Source organism: Oncorhynchus clarkii, chromosome 21 (genome assembly GCF_045791955.1).
Source record: "Oncorhynchus clarkii lewisi isolate Uvic-CL-2024 chromosome 21, UVic_Ocla_1.0, whole genome shotgun sequence".
NCBI classification, from domain to species: Eukaryota; Metazoa; Chordata; class Actinopteri; order Salmoniformes; family Salmonidae; genus Oncorhynchus; species Oncorhynchus clarkii.
Window position 1 is genome coordinate 40,048,232 of NC_092167.1, and position 20,407 is coordinate 40,068,638.

A 20,407-nucleotide genomic window follows, 5' to 3' on the forward strand; every position below is an offset into this window, starting at 1 on the left:
ATCTAAAATATTTTTTGGTTTTACATGATTCCATATGTGTTATTTAATTGTGTTTTCTACAATGTAGAAAATAGTGAAAATATAGAAAAACCCTGGAATGAGTAGGTTTGTCCAAATTTTTGACTGGTACTGTGTATGCATAGTCACTTTACAAATTACCATAACTAACCTGTACCCCTGCACATTGACTCTGTACTGGTGTTGTGCCGAAAATCTCCCCCCTGACAGAATTCTCCCCCCTCTTCGCGTGAACTCGCACACACTCAATTCTTTATTGCTCTCGACTTGCTTGATAGTTGAGATTTCTGATCACGTTAGACTGCATTTCATTTTATTTTTTATGTCGGTTTGATCGTGGGGGAGGCACTAGTAATGTCTGCAGTTTTTGGTTTGGCTAAGTGTATTAGTCTATAAATAAAGCTCTTTGCCAAAATTCATCACCTCCCCTATGTCTTATTCGTCTAGTAGTTGTTCTGAAATGTGTATTGCTTGCCTAAATTTGACTCCCTCCTCTATGTTTCATTCTCAATTAGATGTATATGTTTAAATGAATGACTAGAATATTCCACCCTGAAACCATATGATTGTATGAAATTCATTAGAATCATGAGATTATTTGAATGATGTGTGTGGTTTTAGTCAGTAGAATTATATATCCGTGAGTGTAGTTTTTAGTCAGAATTAGGGTAAAACATTATATCTGTACAGTATATTGTTTATAGTATCTTAAACACAGACTGTCTGAGCAAACTTCGGTGCCGACTTGTCAAGAGATTGGGAGAGGACAGGAAGTACGTCTCAAGGTCCCAAGGTCTCCCTAATCTCTGTCGGCTGGGTAGTGAGACAGTATGTGCGTAGGATACCTAATGTTTGTGTGTGTATGTATGTATGTGCGTAGGATATCTACTGTTTGTGTGGAAGTATGTGCGTAGGATACCTAATGTTTGTGTGTGTATGTATGTATGTGCGTAGGATATCTACTGTTTGTGTGGAAGTATGTGAGCAGCTATAAAATGGATGTCTTTGTATTCTTGACTTTAGAACATTCTCTGAATAAACTGTACTAGCCTTTTGCATAAACTGAGTCTTTGACTAATTATTATTATACCAATGTTCTTACAAACCTCTGGGATTAGTCAAAGCTATTGATTGTTATTATCATTGGGATCCTTGACATTAAATATAACACACATACAGTTGAAGTCAGAAGTTTACATCAAATCAAATCAAAGTTTATTATCACGTAAGCTGAATACAACAGGTACAACCTTACAGTGAAATGCTTATTTACAGGCTCTAACCAATAGTGCAAAAAAGGTATTAGGTGAACAATAGGTAAGTAAAGAAATAAAAACAACAGTAAAAAGACAGTGAAAAACAGTAGCGAGGTGTGGCGTACAGCAGGTCAGCCACCTATTCTTTTGGACTATTATTTTAATAAATACCTTTGAAACTGAGCTACTCCTACTCTGTCCGTGTCTGATCTGTGTAAACGTTTTGACCCAATGGTCTGCCACAAGTGGTGGAGATTGCGGGCATTCTGACAACGTGGTCAGATCAGGGTTGACGGTTACGCAGCATCAGCATGGACAAGTTGATAGCTCAGTTCATCCGGGCCCAACAAGCCCAACAGGCGGTGCAGGAACGAACGCTGGAGGAACAGCGGCTACAAAATGTCCGCCTCATTGAGGAAATCAGGAAGCTACAAGGAGGAGCGTCTACTGAATCACATCCAAACCAATTTTTAATCAAGCTAACAGAAGATGACAACATCGAGACCTACCTCTGTACGTTTGAACTACGGGAAGGATGGCCAAGGCATAAGTGGGCCAGTCTGCTGGCTCCGTTCCTCTCTGGGAATGCCCAAAAGGCGTATTGGGAACTGAACGATGAACAAGCGGCTAACCACGACAGACTCAACTAGGAGATACTCAGCCGCTACGGGTACAGCCTGGCCCACGGGCTCAACTATTCCACAACTGGAGGTTCGTAGCCGACGCATCCCCTCGAGCCCAGATGAGCAACCTACTACGCGTCCCCAGGGGATGGCTCCTAACTGACATACCCACCCTCTCCATCCTAGTCAAAGTGGTCCTGGATCGCTTCCTATGGGCACTACCCCACGACATGAAGAGGGCAGCGAGTCTATGCGCGCCCCAGACCTTGGCAGGCCTCCTGGAAGCAGTGGAGATGCATCAGAACACTCAGGCCCTGCTGAGTGGTAGCCGGGCTGAGTCAACGACCCATTCAAAGGAGTCTGAAGGACAGCCCCACTGCTGGGTACCCCAAAGCGACAGTCAGCAGGGCCAAAGGACCGCAAACCCGTGGAGAGACAGCTGGGGTAGGGCCGACCCGCCACCTACGACCCCAGGTAGATGGAGACCAAACAAGGTGTTTTGAGTGTAGTCCCGGGGGGCACATGGCCTGGAATTGCCCCGCTCGAGAGTTGTCGATGCCATCAGCAAGCCATGGAAGTGAGGTGTGTCACGCAGTGAACTACGTCACCTCCTGTTGGGCACACCATGAATCAACTGCACCTATGGTCCCGGTGAAGGTTGACGGACTCGACACGGAAATTCTATTAGACTTTGGAAGTATGGTTACCCTAGTAACCACGAGCCTGCTGAACCAGGTGACTGAACGGGGTAGGGAGATGTCCATTTCCTGTGTTCACAGGGACACAAAACGTTATCCAACCCAATGGGCCAACATTGTGACGCCACAAGGGAACTGCCAGCTGATGGTGGGTGCAGTACCAGAGTTGCCGGTACCTATCCTAGTGGGACGAGATTATCCACTGTTCGCGGCCCTGTGGGGGCAATTTTTTCGGCCTTCCTCTGACACCGCCTGGTGTAGAGGTCCTGGATGGCAGGCAGCTTGGCCCCAGTGATGTACTGGGCTGTACTCACTACCCTCAGCCTCCGCCTTGCGGTCGGAGGCTGAGCAATTGCCGTACAAGGCAGTGACGCAACCAGTCAGGGTGCTCTCGATGTTGCAGCTGTATAACCTTGAGGACCTCAGGACCCATGACAAATATTTTTAGTTTCCTGAGGGGGAATAGGCTTTGTCGTGCCCTCTTCACGACTGTCTTGGTGTGTTTCGACCATTCTTGTTTGTTGGTGATGTGGACACCAAGGGACTTGAAGCTCGCAACCTGCTCCACTACAGCCCTGTCGATGAGAATGGGGGCGTGCTTGGTGCTCCTTTTCCTGTAGTCCACAATCATCTCCTTATCTTGGTTACATACACTTAGGTTGGAGTCATTAAAACTCGTTTTTCAACCACTCCACAAACGTCTTGTTAACAAACTTTCACTTATAATTCACTCTATCACAATTCCAGTGGGTCAGAAGTTTACATACACTAAATTGACTGTGCCTTTAAACAGCTTGTAAAATTCCAGAAAATGATGGCATAGCTTTAGAAGCTTCTGATAGGCTAATTGACACCATGTGAGTCAATTGGGGGTGTAGCTGTGGATGTATTTCAAGGCCAACCTTCAAACTCAGTGCCACTTTGCTTGACATCATAGGAATATCAAAAGAAGTCAGCCAATACCTCAGAAAGAAAATGTAAAATTCAACTGTACATTAATTATTAATTTCGGTTTGTTCTATAGAAAGTATTTGACTCTAGCCACAAAATTAAGGAAATTAGAAGGGCGGGATTTCGGCAAGGCCATGTTCTTGCCTTCCCGAAATCACCCCTTCTAAATTCCATAATTTTGTGGCTAGAGTCAAATACATTCTGTGGCACACATCAGAGTCAAATACTTTCTATAGAACAACCTTTACGTAGGCAACCGAAATGAATAATTAATGTGCTTTATATTAAACATAGAGGAGGGAGTAAAATGTAGGCAAGCAATAAACACTTCAGAACAACTACTAAGTCGAATAAGACATGGGAGCGATGACGAATTTTGGCAAAGATATTTATTTATTGAAACAAACAGCCAAACCGAAAACTGCAGACATTACTCGTGCCTCCCCCGCGGTAAATCCGACATAATTTATTTTTTTAAATTAAACGCAGCCTAACGTGATCAGTGACCCCAATTTGTATGGGAGTCGCAGCAATGAATAATTGAGTGCGTGCGCGTTCACGCGAAGGGGGGGACTCTGGCAGGGGGGGAGTTTTTCGGCACAACACCTGTACCACATGTATATAGCCTCGTTATTGTTATTTCAGTCACATGAGTGCACGTATGGCCTGATATATGCTTCTGACATGGTTAAACAGATTTTTTTTTGCTGCCATCATGTAATGCCAATGTTGACAGAATACGTCACTTACACACATGCTAAACACTTGTTTAGCATATCAGGTAGTACAGTAGGCCTTTGTTTTTAGTGCAGCAAACCAATCCAATAGAATACTGTTGAGAAATGCGATGGATACAACAACGCCACATCCACTATATCCTGCCAGGGGCGGAAGTCTGGAAGTCTGTTCCAAACAGTAATCATTCCAGCACGGAGTGTGAAGTGTCAGCATCTCTCCCGTCGCACGCCCATAATTCCTGGTAACCATTCCCTTGTTGTCTACATTTTAATTTACCAATATTTTGACGCGTTTTACATGTCTGTTCATTTTAAGTATTGCACCACAGATACGCATTTTTTAACCAACTAGGTGGAAAATCATTTTGCAACAGGATTGTGCGCCGCGCGTCTTTATTTTTTTTGAGCGCTAATCATCGCTTGTGTTTATCCATCTACAACAATTATTTCCTGCCATCGTGGTAGGTCGGCTGTGTAGCCGTCTCTCAGACATAGCAAAGGATTAAGTTACTGCTGGTGGCGGATTATTCTATTGGCTTCCTCTTGTCACGTTCTAGTCTTCGGCCTTTATCTTTTCCAATTGAAGTTGCCTGAAATCGAGGTAGAGTAACTGAAAAAATGTCTGTTTTGTTTAACTAAAACTTGCTGGTGTATTTACTTCGACTAATCTCCTCAAACCTCACATTGTCGAAATGCTTCTCCAAGTAGGGCAGGCTACTTTTAGGCTATTTGTTGATACATTCTCTTAGTTGTATTTTGTGTCCTTTTATTTTTATATTTTCCGACCCACCTTTTCCATTAATGTTGATGCTAATAATGTGCGTTGTGCATCTACAGTATTTGCTAACTACACCTACCACTCCCAGTGACAGTCTTACATTCAAATGATCTGGATGCAAGCCAAGCCAACATTTCTCACTATCACGTTGTTATAGGCTACATTGTTACGTTAGATGTAACACAAACACATGTTAACACCCTTGTTTAGATGGATACTGGATCGTCAACTATAAAGCATTGAGTAGCACCCCCTCCCCTCTGTAGTCGTCTCTCTCTAACTGCCAACCCCCCCCCCCCCCCCCCCAATGTTCTTCTTAGAACTGACTGACTCACATTATTGGAGAATTTGGCTGTTGCACATTGTTTACTTACGTTCTTATCCCCAGCCTCATTAAATGTTACTGATTAACTGAATATACATTTTTTTTATTGGTTAGTGCCATATTGTGTCCCCCAATCAGCTCCTATTGAGCTGATAAGGGTTTCACAGAGACAGGACGAGACAATTTGTTTCATAGGCTTGACTCTTGACATTGTAACCTCTTTGAGGATGTTCTTAAAAGAACATGGCTCAAAAAGTTTTGGAACTGATAGGCCTACCAGTTACCACGAGTCTATTAGCACTGACTTGCAAGAAGCAAAACTAGCGCCACCAGAATTCTAATCGCTACTTGCATGTGAGTGTCTCAATATGTATTTGATGTGGTAGATATATTGGAACCATGGTACATTTCTCACCTGGGGTGTGGCTGCATAGACTAGCTACATCATTAAAAGTTGAGGATAAAAACCTCCACATCGATTTGTCATGTTGTTGCTTAGGGTGTATTATTGTTAACAAGTAATATCTCCCTCTTCAGTCATGTCGTTCCGAAGAGGCGTCGTCAGACAGAGCAAGTTTAGGCACGTTTTCGCCCAGGCATGGAAGGCTGAGCACTGCATCGATGATGTCCGAGTGTCCCGTGTCACATGGGACGGGCCCCTCTGCGCTGTGAACCCCAAATTCACCGCAGTCATCATTGAATCAGGCGGAGGAGGGGCCTTCCTCGTTCTGCCACTCAACAAGGTTTGTACTCGCCCACATAAACATCCAACCTCTCTCAGATTGAGGATAAGCATCGGATCAATACCCCAAAGGTGTTTATGGACAATTCCATGGTAATGGTATTATGCTGAGACTCCGATTTTTCACTTTAAAATATATACCAAACAAAAACCATTGATTTCAAAATTGAACAAACCAAAGAACTCAGAACATTTTACAAAAACACATTCAGAGGAAGAACTGTGCACCTACAAAGTTTAGAATAAAACTGAGGGCGATTTTACCGTAATTCTGTTACCAAACATGCATCTGCACAGTTTTTCCAGTAAATGTTTTTATTTATTTTTTATTGACCATGTAAATTGTTCAAAGTAGTCTTCGTGCAAGGAGTTCTATGGTTTGTTAAACTTTGAAATCTTGGCTTTTGTTTGACATACATTTTAAAGTAAAGCATAATTCCGTTGCCATGGAATTGCTCTTACTGGGCTGACGTTACATGATGGGTTGTAGCAATATGTTAGCAACTCTGAGTCTTCCTGACCCACTGATTTTCATGTTAAACAGTGCTTTTCGGTTGGTGAGTAAGTAGTATTGAGATCGACCTTGGAGGTTGTGACTTATCTGACGATGAATTGTCACCTGGCCCACATGACACCTGCTTCTCTCCCACAGAGTGGCAGGATTGACCAGGCCACTCCCACGGTGTGTGGACACGCAGCCCCGGTGCTGGACGTCCAGTGGTGTCCCCATGACGACAACATCATCGCCAGTGCCTCGGAGGACTGCACCGTAAAGGTGAGTGATGGGAACGTAGCTGCCTTCTAAAAAAGCAGCGTAAGCAGTTCACAGTAGTCTGCGATGACACTTTCAACCCTTGTCTAGAGCTTGGCTTAGATTTAGGTGGACTGCTGGATGATAGTTATGGGATCCTTGAGGGGACATAGCAGATGCACTATTATGTGATGGCATTATGTTGATAGATGTTCTACTATCCAGAGGGAATATTTGTGTTGAGAATGTTGCAGATGCAGTCATTGGTTAGGCCTATAGAGTTGAAACAAAGGTTCAGTTGTATGCTCTACTCCTGTAACAAAGTGTTGTCATTGGTTGTATTGTCTATGATAGGTTTGGGAGGTCCCTGATGGAGGGCTGACAGGGCCAATGACAGAGCCTGTAGTGACACTGGAGGGCCACAGCAAACGAGTGGGGATCCTGGCCTGGCACCCGACAGCCTTCAACATCCTCCTAACTGCAGGTAACCTCACCTATCTGCACCTCGTTGTCTCACGTCGGATACTGTGATCATAATGCCATGGCCGTCTGAGAGGACAATGCATGGCAGACTACTTGAGGTGCAGACATTGTCCCCTGTCCTTGGACTATCCAACTCACTAGCGATGCCTCTTGTATCAATGAATGTGATTGGCAAAAGGAAAGGTAGACATGGTAGGGGCACAATTGGATCCCCAGGTCCATGATAATGTGAGACCTCTTATGTTAGGACTTTTCTGAGAAAAAAGAACTGAGTGTTTTAAGAGGGAAGTGTTGCATGTAGTCACGCTCACACCTGGAAATGTAGACATAATGATAGTGTTAGGACACAGTTTGGTCATGCGTCAGGGTAGCATGTAGCTAGCTAGTTAGCCACCCATGTGTCGAACGTTGGACCCTGTGTGATTGCCAGAGAAAGCTAACATGTAGCAGTCAATGTAAATGGTGAGAGTCTAAGGACAGCTCTAAACGTACTGGAGAGGTGTTACATGAAAGACAGTTCCATTCCAAATGCATTATACAAGCTAGGAATTGAGTTTCCTTCCCTTGCAATTAACAGCATGTGATTATTATTTGACCCTGCTGGTCAACTATGAACGTTTGAACATCTTGAAGAAAGATCTGGCCTTAATGGCCATGTACTCTTATAATCTCTACCCGGCACAGCCAAAAGAAGACTGGCCACCCCTCAGAGCCTGGTTCTTCTCTAGGTTTCTTCCAAGGGTCCTGCCTTTTTAGGGAGTTTTTCCTAGCCACCGTGCTTCCGCATAGCTTGCTGTTTGGGGTTTTCGGCAGGGTTTCTGTATAAGCACTTTGTGACATCTGCTGATGTAAAAAGGGCTTTATAAATACATTTGATGTGGTTTGCAAGTTTTAAAGGAGACTGTGGTTAACATGAAACTAAAGAGGTTTCAAGAGGTCTTAGGAAGGTTTCAAATGTTAGAATAAAAAAACATGAGCTGGCGCACACCCAGAGATAATTATTTTATGTAGAGGTGCTGACTAATGGCGGATAAACTATAAGCTATAAAAATAAGTCACAGTCATATACAGTGAGTACTATAATTCATTGGACAGTGACCATTTTTTTTTTGTTCTTTTGGTTCTGTACTCTAGCACTTTGAGTTTGAAAGGATACAATGACAATGAGGGTGAAGTGCAGTCTGTCAGCTTTAATTTGAGGGTATTTTCATACGTATCGGATTAACCGTTTACAAATGACAGCACCTTTTGTACATGGTCCCCCCCGTTTTAAGGTACAAGTGTTTGTTGTATTGGCTTCACAAATGTGTGTCGTTAGGCAGGTGTATTCATTTGTGTCGTTGGTGAATGCAGGAGAGCTGTTGAGGAATAGTATTGATTCTAGACTTTGCTATTGCCTTTGGAGGTTGTTGTTGGGGTGTGACAACATGAGGAAGACAGCAGTGTCGATGCAAATGAAGCTGGCTGTCATAAGGCTCAGAAATGAAAATCAATCAATCGGGAACATTGCAAAAACCCTGGACATGCCCAAGTCGACAGTTTGGTTCATCATTAACAAGAAAAAAAACAACCGGTGAACTCAATTATGTCAAAAGACCCAGTAGACTGAGGAAGACCACTAGTGGATGACCGGAGAATACTCTCTATGATGAAGAAAACCCCCCAGACAACAGGCCAACAGATCAAAAACACTCTCCTGAATGCAGGTGTAGATGTGTCAAAGTCTACCATACGTAGAAGACTACACCAGCAGGACTACAGAGGGTACACTACAAGATGCAAACCACTGATAAGCCTGAAGAACAGAAAGGCCAGATTACAGTTAGCTAAAAAGCACCTAAAAGAGCTCCAAGAGTTCTGGAAAAAAGCATTGTGGACAGATCAGACAACGATTATAATGTACCAGAGTGATGGAAAGAGGAAAGTGTGGAGAAAAAAAAGACATGCCCATGATCCAAAGCATACCACCTCATCCGTGAAACATGGTGGAGGGGGTGTTATGGCTTGGGCCTGTATGGCTGCCAGTGGAACAGGCTCACTTGTCTTCATCAATGATGTGACTGCAGACAGAAGAAGAACAATGAATTCTGAAGTCTACAGAAATATTTGTTCTGCTCAGATAAAACCAAATGCCTCCTAACTCATTGGACGGCACTTCATCATGCAACAAGACAATGACCCTGAACATACTGCTAGAGCAACAAAGGTTTTTTTTGATGGCCAAAAAGTGTAAAAACCTTGACTGGCCGAGTCAATCACCGGATCTGAATCCAATTGAACATGCATTTTACATGCTGAAGAGGAGACTGAAGGCAATAAGTCCCCGAAACAAGCAGGAACTGAAGATGGCTGCATTACAGGCAGCCATTACAGAAGATACCCAGCGTCTGGTGATGTCGATGCATCGCAGACTTCAAGCAGTCATTGTATGCAAAGGATATGCGACCAAATATTAACAATGATTACTTTATTCTACATTATGTTAAACTGTCCAATGTTTTTTGATGTCCGAAAATGGGGGGGACCATGTACAAAAGCTTCTATAATTTCCAAACGGTTCATCCGATGTGTATGAAAATACCCTCAAATTAAAGCTGACAGCCTGCACTTCACCCTCATTGTCATTGTATCCTTTCAATCTCAGTGCTAGAGTACAGAACCAAAATAACAAAAAATGGTCACTGTCCAATTAATTATGGTGCTCACTGTGTGTGTGTGTGTGTGTGTGTGTGTGTGTGTGTATATGCTCAAAAAAATAAAGGGAACACTAAAATAACACATCCTAGATCTGAATGAATGAACTGTTCTTATTAAATACTTTTTTCTTTACATAGTTGAATGTGCTGACAACAAAAGCGCACAAATTATCAATGGAAATCAAATGTATCAACCCATGGAGGTCAGGATTTGGAGTCACACTCAAAATTAAAGTGGAAAACCACACTACAGGCTGATCCAACTTTGATGTAATGTCCTTAAAACAAGTCAAAATGAAGCTCAGTAGTTTGTGTGACATCCACGTGCCTGTATGACCTCCCTACAACGCCTGGGCATGCTCCTGATGAGGTGGCAGATGGTCTCCTGAGGGATCTCCTCCCAGACCTGGACTAAAGCATCCGCCAACTCCTGGACAGTCTGTGGTGTAACGTGGCGTTGGTGGATGGAGCGAGACATGATGTCCCAGTTGTGCTCAATTGGATTCAAGTCTGGGGAACGGGTGGGCCAGTCCATAGCATCAACGCCTTCCTCTTGCAGGAACTGCTGACACACTCCAGCCACATGAGGTCTAGCATTGTCTTGCATTAGGAGGAACCCAGGGCCAACCGCACCAGCATATGGTCTCACAAGGGGTCTGAGGATCTCATCTCGGTACCTAATGGCAGTCAGGCTACCTCTGGCGGGCACATGGAGGGCTGTGCGGCCCCCCAAAGAAATGCCACCCCACACCATGACTGACCCACCGCCAAACCGGTCATGCTGGAGGATGTTGCAGGCAGCAGAACGTTCTCTACGGCGTCTCCAGACTGTGTCACGTCTGTCACATGTGCTCAGTGTGAACCTGCTTTCATCTGTGAAGAGCACAGGGCGCCAGTGGCGAATTTGCCAATCTTGGTGTTCTCTGGCAAATGCCAAACGTCCAGCACGGTGTCTTGCTAATTGCCTATAATTTCCACCTGTTGCCTATTCCATTTGCACAACAGCATGTTAAATTAATTGTCAATCAGTGTTGCTTCCTAAGTGGACAGTTTGATTTCACAGAAGTGTGATTGACTTTGAGTTACATTGTGTTGTTTACAAGTGTTCCCTTTATTTTTTTGAGCAGTGTATAAATCTCTCTCTCTCTCAGTAGACCCATATATACACACACATTCTTTTTCAGGTGACCCAATAAATTACTGGGTGTTTATATAGTGTGACTATTTTTTAAAATATTTTTTATATATAGCTTAAGGTTTCAAATGTTGAAAGCAATTTGGTTTGTCTGCATTATTTAGGATGTTATGTCTGTATTATGACTATTTGCTTTTCAAATACATTTGATTGTATCCATATGACATTTGCGTTTAGGTTTTAGTTGTCTACAACTACAGAACTCCTACACACAATTTTACTTCTGCACTTTTATTGTGGTTGACGTCTTGGTGAACTGAGATTGGTAGTGTGCTTGTTGTAACCCTCTTCTGTGAACACTTTTGTCTGTGCTTTCCTAGATGCTGTGTAAACACCTGTTTTGAATGTTGCATCTCTTCTCTCCTTTCTTGTCGCTGTCTGTGTCTTGCTGTGTCTCTCTGTATCGCTCTCTCTGTGTCTTTGTCTCTCTATGTGTGGCTCTCTCCTCCTCTCTCTCTCAGGCTGTGATAACCTGGTGTGTGTGTGGGACGTGGGCACGGGGGAGCTGGTCTACCAGATAGCCGATGCCCACCCCGACCTGATCTACAGCGTGAGCTGGAACCGGGAGGGCAGTGCCATCTGCACCGTGTGCAAGGACAAGGCGTTGCGTGTCATCGACCCGCGACGGGGCACCGTCCTCAAGGTGAGTCCTGTCTGTCCTATGTCGGATGACACACCCATGCAAATGAATGGAAAGAAGTCTTAAGAGATTTGGATATAATGACGAGATATCTACAGTTGAAGTCGGAAGTTTACATACACCTTAGCCCAAATACCTTTAAACTCCGTTTTTCACAATTCCTGACATTTAATCCTAGTAAAGATTCCCTGTCTTAGGTCCGTTAGGAACTGCACTTTATTTTAAGAATGTGAAATGTCAGAATAATAGTAGAGGAATTATTTCAGCTTTTATTTATTTCATCACATTCCCAGTGGGTCAGACGTTTACATACACTCAATTAGTATTTGGTAGCATTGCCTTTAAATTGTTTAACTTGGGTCAAACATTTCAGGTAGACTTCCACAAGCTTCCCACAATAAGTTGGGTGAAATTTGGCCCTTTCCTCCTGACAGAGCTGGTGTAACTGAGTCAGGTTTGTAGGCCTCGTTGCTCGCACACACTTTTTCAGTTCTGCACACAAATGTTCTATAGGGTTGAGGTCAGGGCTTTGTGATGGCCACTCCAATACCTTGACTTTGATGTCCTTAAGCCATTTTGCTACAACTTTGGAAGTATGCTTGGGGTCATTGTCCATTTGGAAGACCCATTTGCAACCAATCTTTAACTTTAAAGATCTTTAACTGGTGTCTTGAGATGTTGCTTCAATATATCCATAGAATTTTCCACCCTCATGATGCCATCTATTTTGTGAAGTGCACCAGTCCCTCCTGCAGCAAAGCACCCCCACAGCATAATGCTGCCACTCCCGTGCTTCACGGTTGGGATGGTATTCTTCGGCTTGCAAGCCTCCCCCTTTTTCCTCCAAACATAACGATGGTCATTATGGCCAAACAGTTCTATTTTTGTTTCATCAGATCAGAGGACATTTCTCCACGAAGTACAATCTTTGTCCCCATGTGCAGTTGCAAACCGTAGTCTGGCTTTTTTTTATGGCGGTTTTGGAGCAGTGGCTTCTTCCTTGCTGAGCGGCCTTGTCGATATAGGACTCGTTTTACTGTGGATATAGATACTGGAGGAAACAGGTACAAAAGTATTTTCACAACGTCCTTTGCTGTTCAGGGATTGATTTGCACTTTTCGCACCAAAGTGCGTTCATCTCTAGGAGACAGAATGCGTCTCCTTCCTGAGCGGTATGACTGCTGCGTGGTCCCATGGTGTTTATACTTGCGTACTATTGTTTGTACAGATGCACATAGTATCTTCAGGCGTTTGGAAATTGCTCCCAAGGATGAACCAGACTTGTGGAGTTCTACACTTTTTTTTTTCTGAGGTTTTGACTGATTTCTTTAGATTTTCCCATGATGTCAAGCAAAGAGGCACTGAGTTTGAAGGTAGGCCTTGAAATACATCCACAGGTACACCTCCACTTGACTCAAATTATGTCAATTAGCCTATCAGAAGCTTCTAAAGCCATGACATCATCTTCTGGAATTTTCCAAGCTTTTTAAAGGCACAGTCAACTTAGTGTATGTAAACTTCTGACCCACTGGAATTGTGATACAGTGAATTATAAGTGAAATAATCTGTCTGTAAACAATTGTTGGAAAAATTACTTGTGTCATGTACAAAGTAGATGTCCTAACTGACTTGCCAAAACTATAGTTTGTTAACAAGAAATTTGTGGAGTGGTTGAAAAACTAGTTTTGATGACTCCAACCTAAGTGTATGTAAACTTCCGACTTCAACTGTACATTTCCATCTTAAAAACGGGATTTGTTGTCCACAGAGCAGAACGGTGGGCTGTCAAGCTCCTGCCTATTCCTCTCTTTGGATTGATGGCTGCATTTAGTTTATTTTAATACTTTTTTGAATATTAGAATTTGGGGGCGTTAATGTCAACCGCCTGTATTCAATGGAGAGAGATGCGTTGCTACTAGCCACATGTCATGAATACGCATAGCCATTTGGAGCCCATTGACTTCCATACCAAAAGTCCTTGCTTGGTGAGTGAAATAAATTAAATAAATCTGTCTGGAGAAGACAGATTTTTCACCCAGCTGTCACTCTCGCTTTGCCTTTTCCTCTGGTCTTTAAGTACCAATAACAAGCAATACAACTGTATTATCCTTCAAGGTGAAAGTAACCAACACAAAGTGGACTGTAACACACAAACTCTCCACTGCTTAAGAAAATCTCCTTCTTATCAAAGAAAATTGGATTCAGCCAAATCCCCCAAGTACTGTATATTGTATGAACTCTACCTTCTGTACATGTGGCTTTTGACATTGACTCTACCTACCACTTGTTGCTGTGTGCCTCAGGTGAAAGAGAAGGTCCACGACGGCACCAGGCCCATGAGGGCCGTGTTCCTCTCGGATGGGAAGATCCTGACCACGGGCTTCAGCCGCATGAGTGAAAGGCAGCTGGCCTTGTGGGATACGGTACGGCAGCTGGATGGACACATTTCATATACACTGAGAATAGCAAACATTAGGAACACTTTCCTAATATTGAGTTGTACCCCCCCCCCCCCCTTTGGTCTTAGAATAGCCTAAATTGGAGCATGGACTCTACAAGGTGTCAAAAGCGTTCCACAGGGATGCTGGCCCGTGTTGACTCCAATGCTTCCCACAGTTGTGTCAAGTTGGCTGGATGTCCTTTGGGTGGTGGACCGTTCTTGATACACACAGGAAACTGTTGAGTTTGAAAAACCCAGTAGTGTTGCAGCTCTTGACAAAAACCGGTTCACCTAGCACCTACTACCATACTCCGTTCAAGGACACTTAAATATTTTGTCTTGCCCGTTCACCCTCTGAAGGACACACATACATAATCCATGTCTCAATTGTCTCAAGGCTTAGAAATCCTTCTTTAACTGGTCTCCTCCCCTTCTGCACTGATTTTGAAGAGACATCGATAGGGATCATAGCTTTCACCTGGTCAGTCTGTCATGGAAATGTGTTCAATATTTTGTACACAGTGTACATGACCTTGTTGAGTCGTATGGGAGTGTATGGTAGAGGAGAGTGTTGTGCTGCGGTGTCATGACAGTTCAGGTCAGCCCTGTTTATTTTCCCTTGACGCAGCACCTAGGGGTTCACTTCACGCTGACCAAGTAGTGGGAGCTAAGAGAAAACTAACTGTAAACAATGGAATCTTCATAGTACCTTGGAAAGGTAGCTAGATCAACAGGTTCAGCTGCTACATGTTCAGCCAGGCACAGCAGTGACGTACATTATCAGCATGAGATTAAGTACATTGAAATCCAAGCTCATATTTTCAAGTTTTATTAGTCGTAAGGGATACGCACAGGTGGTATACACAGCCCAACAATCTCGACAATGCAACAATAATAAATAAGAATACAAACAAAGTAAATGTCTCAGTAGAATAAAATAAACATTTTAGCATAAGTATAATACAGGAAGGAACAATTTACGTTCCAATATTTACACATGTATCAGGGAAGGGGCAGTGCAGGGGAATTTTTTTACATTTAACAGTATTAGCAATAAGAGTCTGGTATCAGTGTTTGTGTGTGTGAATGAGTAAGTGATTGCACTCAGACATCATGCTCCGATACAGTTTGCTTGACTGTAAGGGAGTGAACAGCACGTGGCTGGGGGGTGTGGGGTCCTTGATGCTGCAGGACTTCCTCAGGCACCATTTCAAGTAGATGTCCTGGATGGGTGGGAACACGGCCCCAGTGATGTATTAGGTCCTCTTCACCACCCGTTGGAGGGCCTTGCGGTCGTGGACAGAGCAATTCCTGTACCAGGCCGTGATGCAACTGGTCAAGACGCTCTCGATGGTGCAGCGGTAATATTTGGAGAGAACCCGGGGTGGTGTTGGTCCATGTCAAATCATCGGTGATGTGTACGCCAAGGAACTTAAAACAATCAACTTCTTGAAGTTGATTGTTGACTTCAGGAAGCAGAGGGAAACAAGCCCCAACATCAACGCGACTGCAGTAGAAACAGTCAGCATTTTTAAGTTCCTCGGCGTACACATCACCAATGATTTGACATGAACCAACACCACCCCGGGTTCTCTCCAAATACTACCGCTGCACCATCGAGAGCGTCTTGACACGTTGAGGGAGAGGTTAATGTCCTGGCACCACAATGCTAGTTAATTTACCTCCTGATAGGTTGACTCGTTGTTGGTATCAGGCCTACAACCGTGGTGTTGTCAGCAAACTTGATGATGGATGTTGGTGTCGTGCAAAGGCACACAGTCGTGGGTAAACAGCGAGTGAGGACACACCCCTGGGGGGCACCTGTGTTAAGTCAGTGTGGAGGAGGTGTTGCCAATCCTCACAGCCTGTGGTCTTCCTGTCAGGGCTCTGAGTTTGGTGACGAGCTTGGAGGGAACAATAGGATTCAAATGCTGTAGTCAATGAACAGTATTTGGTATTTGTGTTGCAGAATGATATGTCTGAGCCAATGGCAGTGCAGGAGATGGACACCAGTAACGGTGTTCTCCTTCCCTACTATGACCCTGACACTAACATGGTCTACCTGTGTGGAAAGGTACAGTACACCCATTTCCTACCACACTTTCAACAAATTCTGCTGGTGGCATAGGATCAAATTAGAAGATCCCCCTGGATGTTTGGTTCAGTCCCTTTTGTCTGTTGATCACTCTCAGGGGGACTGCACCATCCGGTACTTTGAGGTGACAGACGAGTCGCCTTATGTCCATTTTCTCAGCCTGTACAGCAGCAAAGAGCCCCAGCGAGGAGCAGGCTTTCTCAGCAAGAGGGGCGTGGACGTCAACAAGTGTGAGATCGCCAGGTGAACAGGTTTTTCAGCATGACTTCATGGTTGTTAGTTGAATTCTTCCTCTGTGTATTTGCTTCCTTTGTTTTCTCTTTCACCACTCCTCTCTCCCTCCTACATTCCCCCTTTCATGCCCTCCCACTGTAATTCATTTCTATCTTGTCTTTCTTTCATTCATTCACGCTTTCATTGTCTCATTCATTCACTCTCGCTTTCTTTCATTTAATATCGGTCTCCTCTCTTTCTCATATTGCAGGTTCTACAAATTGCATGAGAGGAAAGTAGAGCCCATTTCTATGACGGTACCACGGAAGGTAAGCCATGCAGTTTGAAACAAAGCCATTTGAATTCACTAATTTTTGGACTAAGGCCATATTCCAATAGCCATACTAGCGTCCCACTTAGTAGAATGATATGTTTTTGGCATGGATTCCAAGTGGCATGTTAATGTGGATATTGGAACAGAGAGTTTTACTCAAACCTCCCTCTCCCACTCCCCTCTCTTGCCTCCTCAGTCAGACCTGTTCCAGGGGGACCTGTACCCGGACACTGCCGGTGTGGAGCCCTCTCTCCTGGCCGAGGATTGGATCGCTGGGCAGGACGCGGCACCCCTGCTAGTCTCTCTGAGCGGGGGCTATGCTGGCACCCCCTCCAAGCACAGAGACAAGCTCAGGAACAAGCCCAAGCTGCTGTCGCAGGGCTCCGGGACGGATTCTACCCCAGTCCCCCGGCAGGCCGCCTCTCCCACGGCAACCACCACCGCCAAGGAAATGGAGAGCGAGGGGGTGGGGGTGGTGCAGCAGAGGGTCACTCGAGCAGAAGGAGAAGGAGCATCCGATAGGGCGAGAAGAGAGGTGAGAATGGAGTTTGGTTATACGTGGGTATGGCAGTAAGCATAGCAGGGGTGTATTCACCAGGACACACTGTAGCCACTTTAATAAACGGTGTATTAGGTAGTTGTTGTGGAATTGTTAGATATTGCTGCACTGTCGGAACTGGAGGCACACGCATTTCGCTACACTCGCAACATCTGCTAACCATGTGTATGTGACGAATTGATTTGGGATTTAGCAAAACGTTTTGTAACTAGTTTCTTATTGCTCAAGTTTAGGGTGTCTCCCTTAGAGAAGTAAGTATGAGTATGGAGGTAGAAGTGCCAGAAAAGTGACAATTTAGGATATCATCATGTATGTGACTGCATTCACCCTTTTCACCTCCCTCTCGTCCCATCTATCCCTCGATCCCTCTCCCACACTCTAGGAGGAGGTGCTGAGTGAGGTGCTAGCGGAGGTGAAGGCCCTTCGTTCAGTGGTCTTGGCCCAGGGCCAGAGGATCGAGCTGTTGGAGAGGCAGCTGGTCCGCATCGAGGATGGGGATGTCTGATTGGCCGATGGGGCATCACCACTACACCCAAAGGGCATTCTTACTAAAACTCCATAGACCATAGCCTTACTAGAATCAACAGCAGTACCTTAAGCTGAGTGGGAGGATGTAGTGAAGTGTAGCTCCGTGACTAACTGTGTATATCACAGAGGGGCCGAGAATAAGGTGAACTGTTATAGTGAAGGTGTTTTGTGGGTGAATCTAAATTGTTTCCTTGTTCCCTCGCATCCTCTCCCTTCGCCTTCTCAAAACGCATTGGAGGACAAGGTCAGAGGTTCCTCCCCTTGAGACTTCTCTTCCAATGGGGTTTGAGAAGGAAGAGGGAACAAGGAAACAATTGAGATGCACCCTACATTCTCTATAGATGCTGCTTCAGTTAGATGGCAGGTGATATAGGATGAATGGAGATCATCTGTATAAAACATCCATATTGCAGTAAGACATGTCACCAGATTTTTTTGAAGGAGCATCGATGGTGACAGTATTTGAAGGTGTATCACTACAAAACCTAAGACATGCGCAATCAATCATAGCCTACTCACGAATCCTTATGACATCTGGCACAAAGGTCTATGTTAATTTGGTACATTTTGCAAAATGGCACATCAGTGTACATTGTATGTGTGTACACCCTCAATAAATGTTACCAAGTAGATTGCCAGATCATTTACAGTTGCTGTGTTCATTGAAGCACTCGCATTGTGAATCCATTAGGGATTGTTTCATCAGGTAGTTACAGCTGCTAATCATGTCATATCAAATGTGATACTCCATTATTAATACTTATACATTTGTACATGTATGGCTTTATACGTTGGCTTTATACATTACCATCATAGGAAGCTATTACTCTAAAATCAGACCATTGGTATTATAAATATAATTGTATATGCTAATAGCGCTATGCTGTTTACAAAACTGCACTGGTTCATTGCGATTGGATTAGTTGTATTGAATTGTGCTGTACAGCGCATATATTGACATATAAAGAAAAACAGATCGGTCAATTTCCAAATAATGTTTATTTTGATATGAAGCTCTTTTTCTTACAAATGATGTGAAGGACGTGAGTTGGAGGTAGCTTAAAAAACATTCCTATCATGTATGTTTCTTTTTTTGGATGATTTTTGTAATTATTTTTTTCAACCTTAGAAGGTAATACTTAATTTGTGCTCTCCAACTAAGTTGTCTTAGGTGAATGAAGCAACATGCAGTATCATTTGTCACAAAGGGTTATAAACTTCACTGTTACATTTAGATTTGTTTGCATTTATCCGCAGTTTATACCTCACCCCTTTTGCAGCCTTGGGTACTGTTCACATATAGCCTGGTCCCAGATCTGTTTAAGGCTGTATTGTCTACAATGACTACAGGAGTTGGCGAGACAGCACAAACAGTCCTGGGACCAGGTTAGTTCACATCGGGCTCATGTGTTTGTTTTATTTACTTGATTAATATTTCTGTATGCTCTGTCATAATACACATTTTATGTGTGTGGTTGTGAACAAATAGAGGATGAAAATAACACTCCACTGTGCAAATCTTCCAATAAACACTCCTTTCTCTTTTGCATTGTGCAACAGGCACTTAATTACCCTCACTGGTCATGTGTCAGGAAGTCATAGCTGTCATTAAAATGTATTAGTAAGCCAGTGTACTGACATACACACAAAAAAATAGGAAAGTAAACAAACAGGGAATATGTTCTACCAGTAGTACAATTATTTAGTTTCTTAGCAAACGTGTATCCTAGTGATTATCGTCTTGTGTTATCAAATCAAATTTTGTTAGTCACATGCACCGAATACAACCGGTGTAGTAGACCTTACAGTGAAATTCTTACTTACGAGCCCCCAACCAACAATGCAGTTTCAAAAAATACGGACAAGAATAAGAGAGAAAAGTAACAAGTCATTAAAGAGAAGCAGTAAAACCACAATAGCGAGACTATATACATGGGGATACCGGTACAAAGTCAATGTGCGGGTGCACCGGTTAGTTGAGGTAGTATGTACATGTGGGTAGAGTTATTTAAGTGACCATGCATAGATGACGACAACCAAGAGTAGCAGCGGTGTAAAGAGGGGGGGGGGGGTTAATGCAAATAGTCTGGGTAGCCATTTGAGTAGATGTTCAGGAGTCTTGTGGCTTGGGGGTAGAAGCTGTTTAGAAGCCTCTTGGACCTAGACTTGGCGCTCCGGTACCGATTGCAGTGCGGTAGTAGACTGTTCTCTTTATGACTACGGTGTCTGAAGTCTTTGACAAATCCTGGTATGGAGGTCCTTGATGGCAGGAAGCTTGGCCCCAGTGATGTACTTGGCCGTTCGCACTACCTTCTGTAGTGCCTTGCAGTCGGAAGCTGAGCAAT

The 20,407-nt window shown here is 43.8% G+C and overlaps 1 protein-coding gene across 4 annotated transcripts; it reads left to right on the forward strand.

Annotated features, from left to right (window-relative positions):
• The first annotated feature begins 4,388 nt into the window (after positions 1 to 4,388).
• Positions 4,389 to 19,606, forward strand: LOC139379051 (coronin-1B-like). 4 transcript variants are annotated; one of them, XR_011628358.1, is made up of 12 exons: positions 4,408 to 4,525; positions 5,924 to 6,129; positions 6,781 to 6,903; positions 7,234 to 7,363; positions 11,715 to 11,896; positions 14,197 to 14,316; positions 16,303 to 16,407; positions 16,526 to 16,671; positions 16,913 to 16,970; positions 17,172 to 17,510; positions 17,917 to 18,102; positions 19,449 to 19,606. XR_011628358.1 is itself a non-coding variant. In XM_071121794.1 (11 exons), exons 2-11 carry the CDS (start codon positions 5,926 to 5,928, stop codon positions 18,037 to 18,039), a joined length of 1,530 nt encoding a protein of 509 aa, XP_070977895.1. In that variant the 5' UTR covers positions 4,389 to 4,525; positions 5,924 to 5,925; the 3' UTR covers positions 18,040 to 18,706. The 4 variants fall into 4 exon arrangements, 2 of the variants coding, with proteins under 2 accessions (XP_070977895.1, XP_070977894.1); XR_011628357.1 differs by having other exon boundaries at positions 4,468 to 4,884; XM_071121794.1 differs by lacking the exon at positions 19,449 to 19,606 and having other exon boundaries at positions 4,389 to 4,525; positions 17,917 to 18,706.
• Positions 19,607 to 20,407: the final 801 nt, after the last annotated feature.

Excerpts from the sequence above, each read along its gene's own strand:
- LOC139379051 (XM_071121794.1), top strand. The coding sequence starts at position 5,926 with ATGTCGTTCCGAAGAGGCGTCGTCAGACAGAGCAAGTTTAGGCACGTT. Across the intron at positions 6,904-7,233 it reads CGGAGGACTGCACCGTAAAG|GTTTGGGAGGTCCCTGATGG; the intron begins GTGAGTGATGGG and ends TGTCTATGATAG. Across the intron at positions 16,672-16,912 it reads AACAAGTGTGAGATCGCCAG|GTTCTACAAATTGCATGAGA; the intron begins GTGAACAGGTTT and ends CTCATATTGCAG.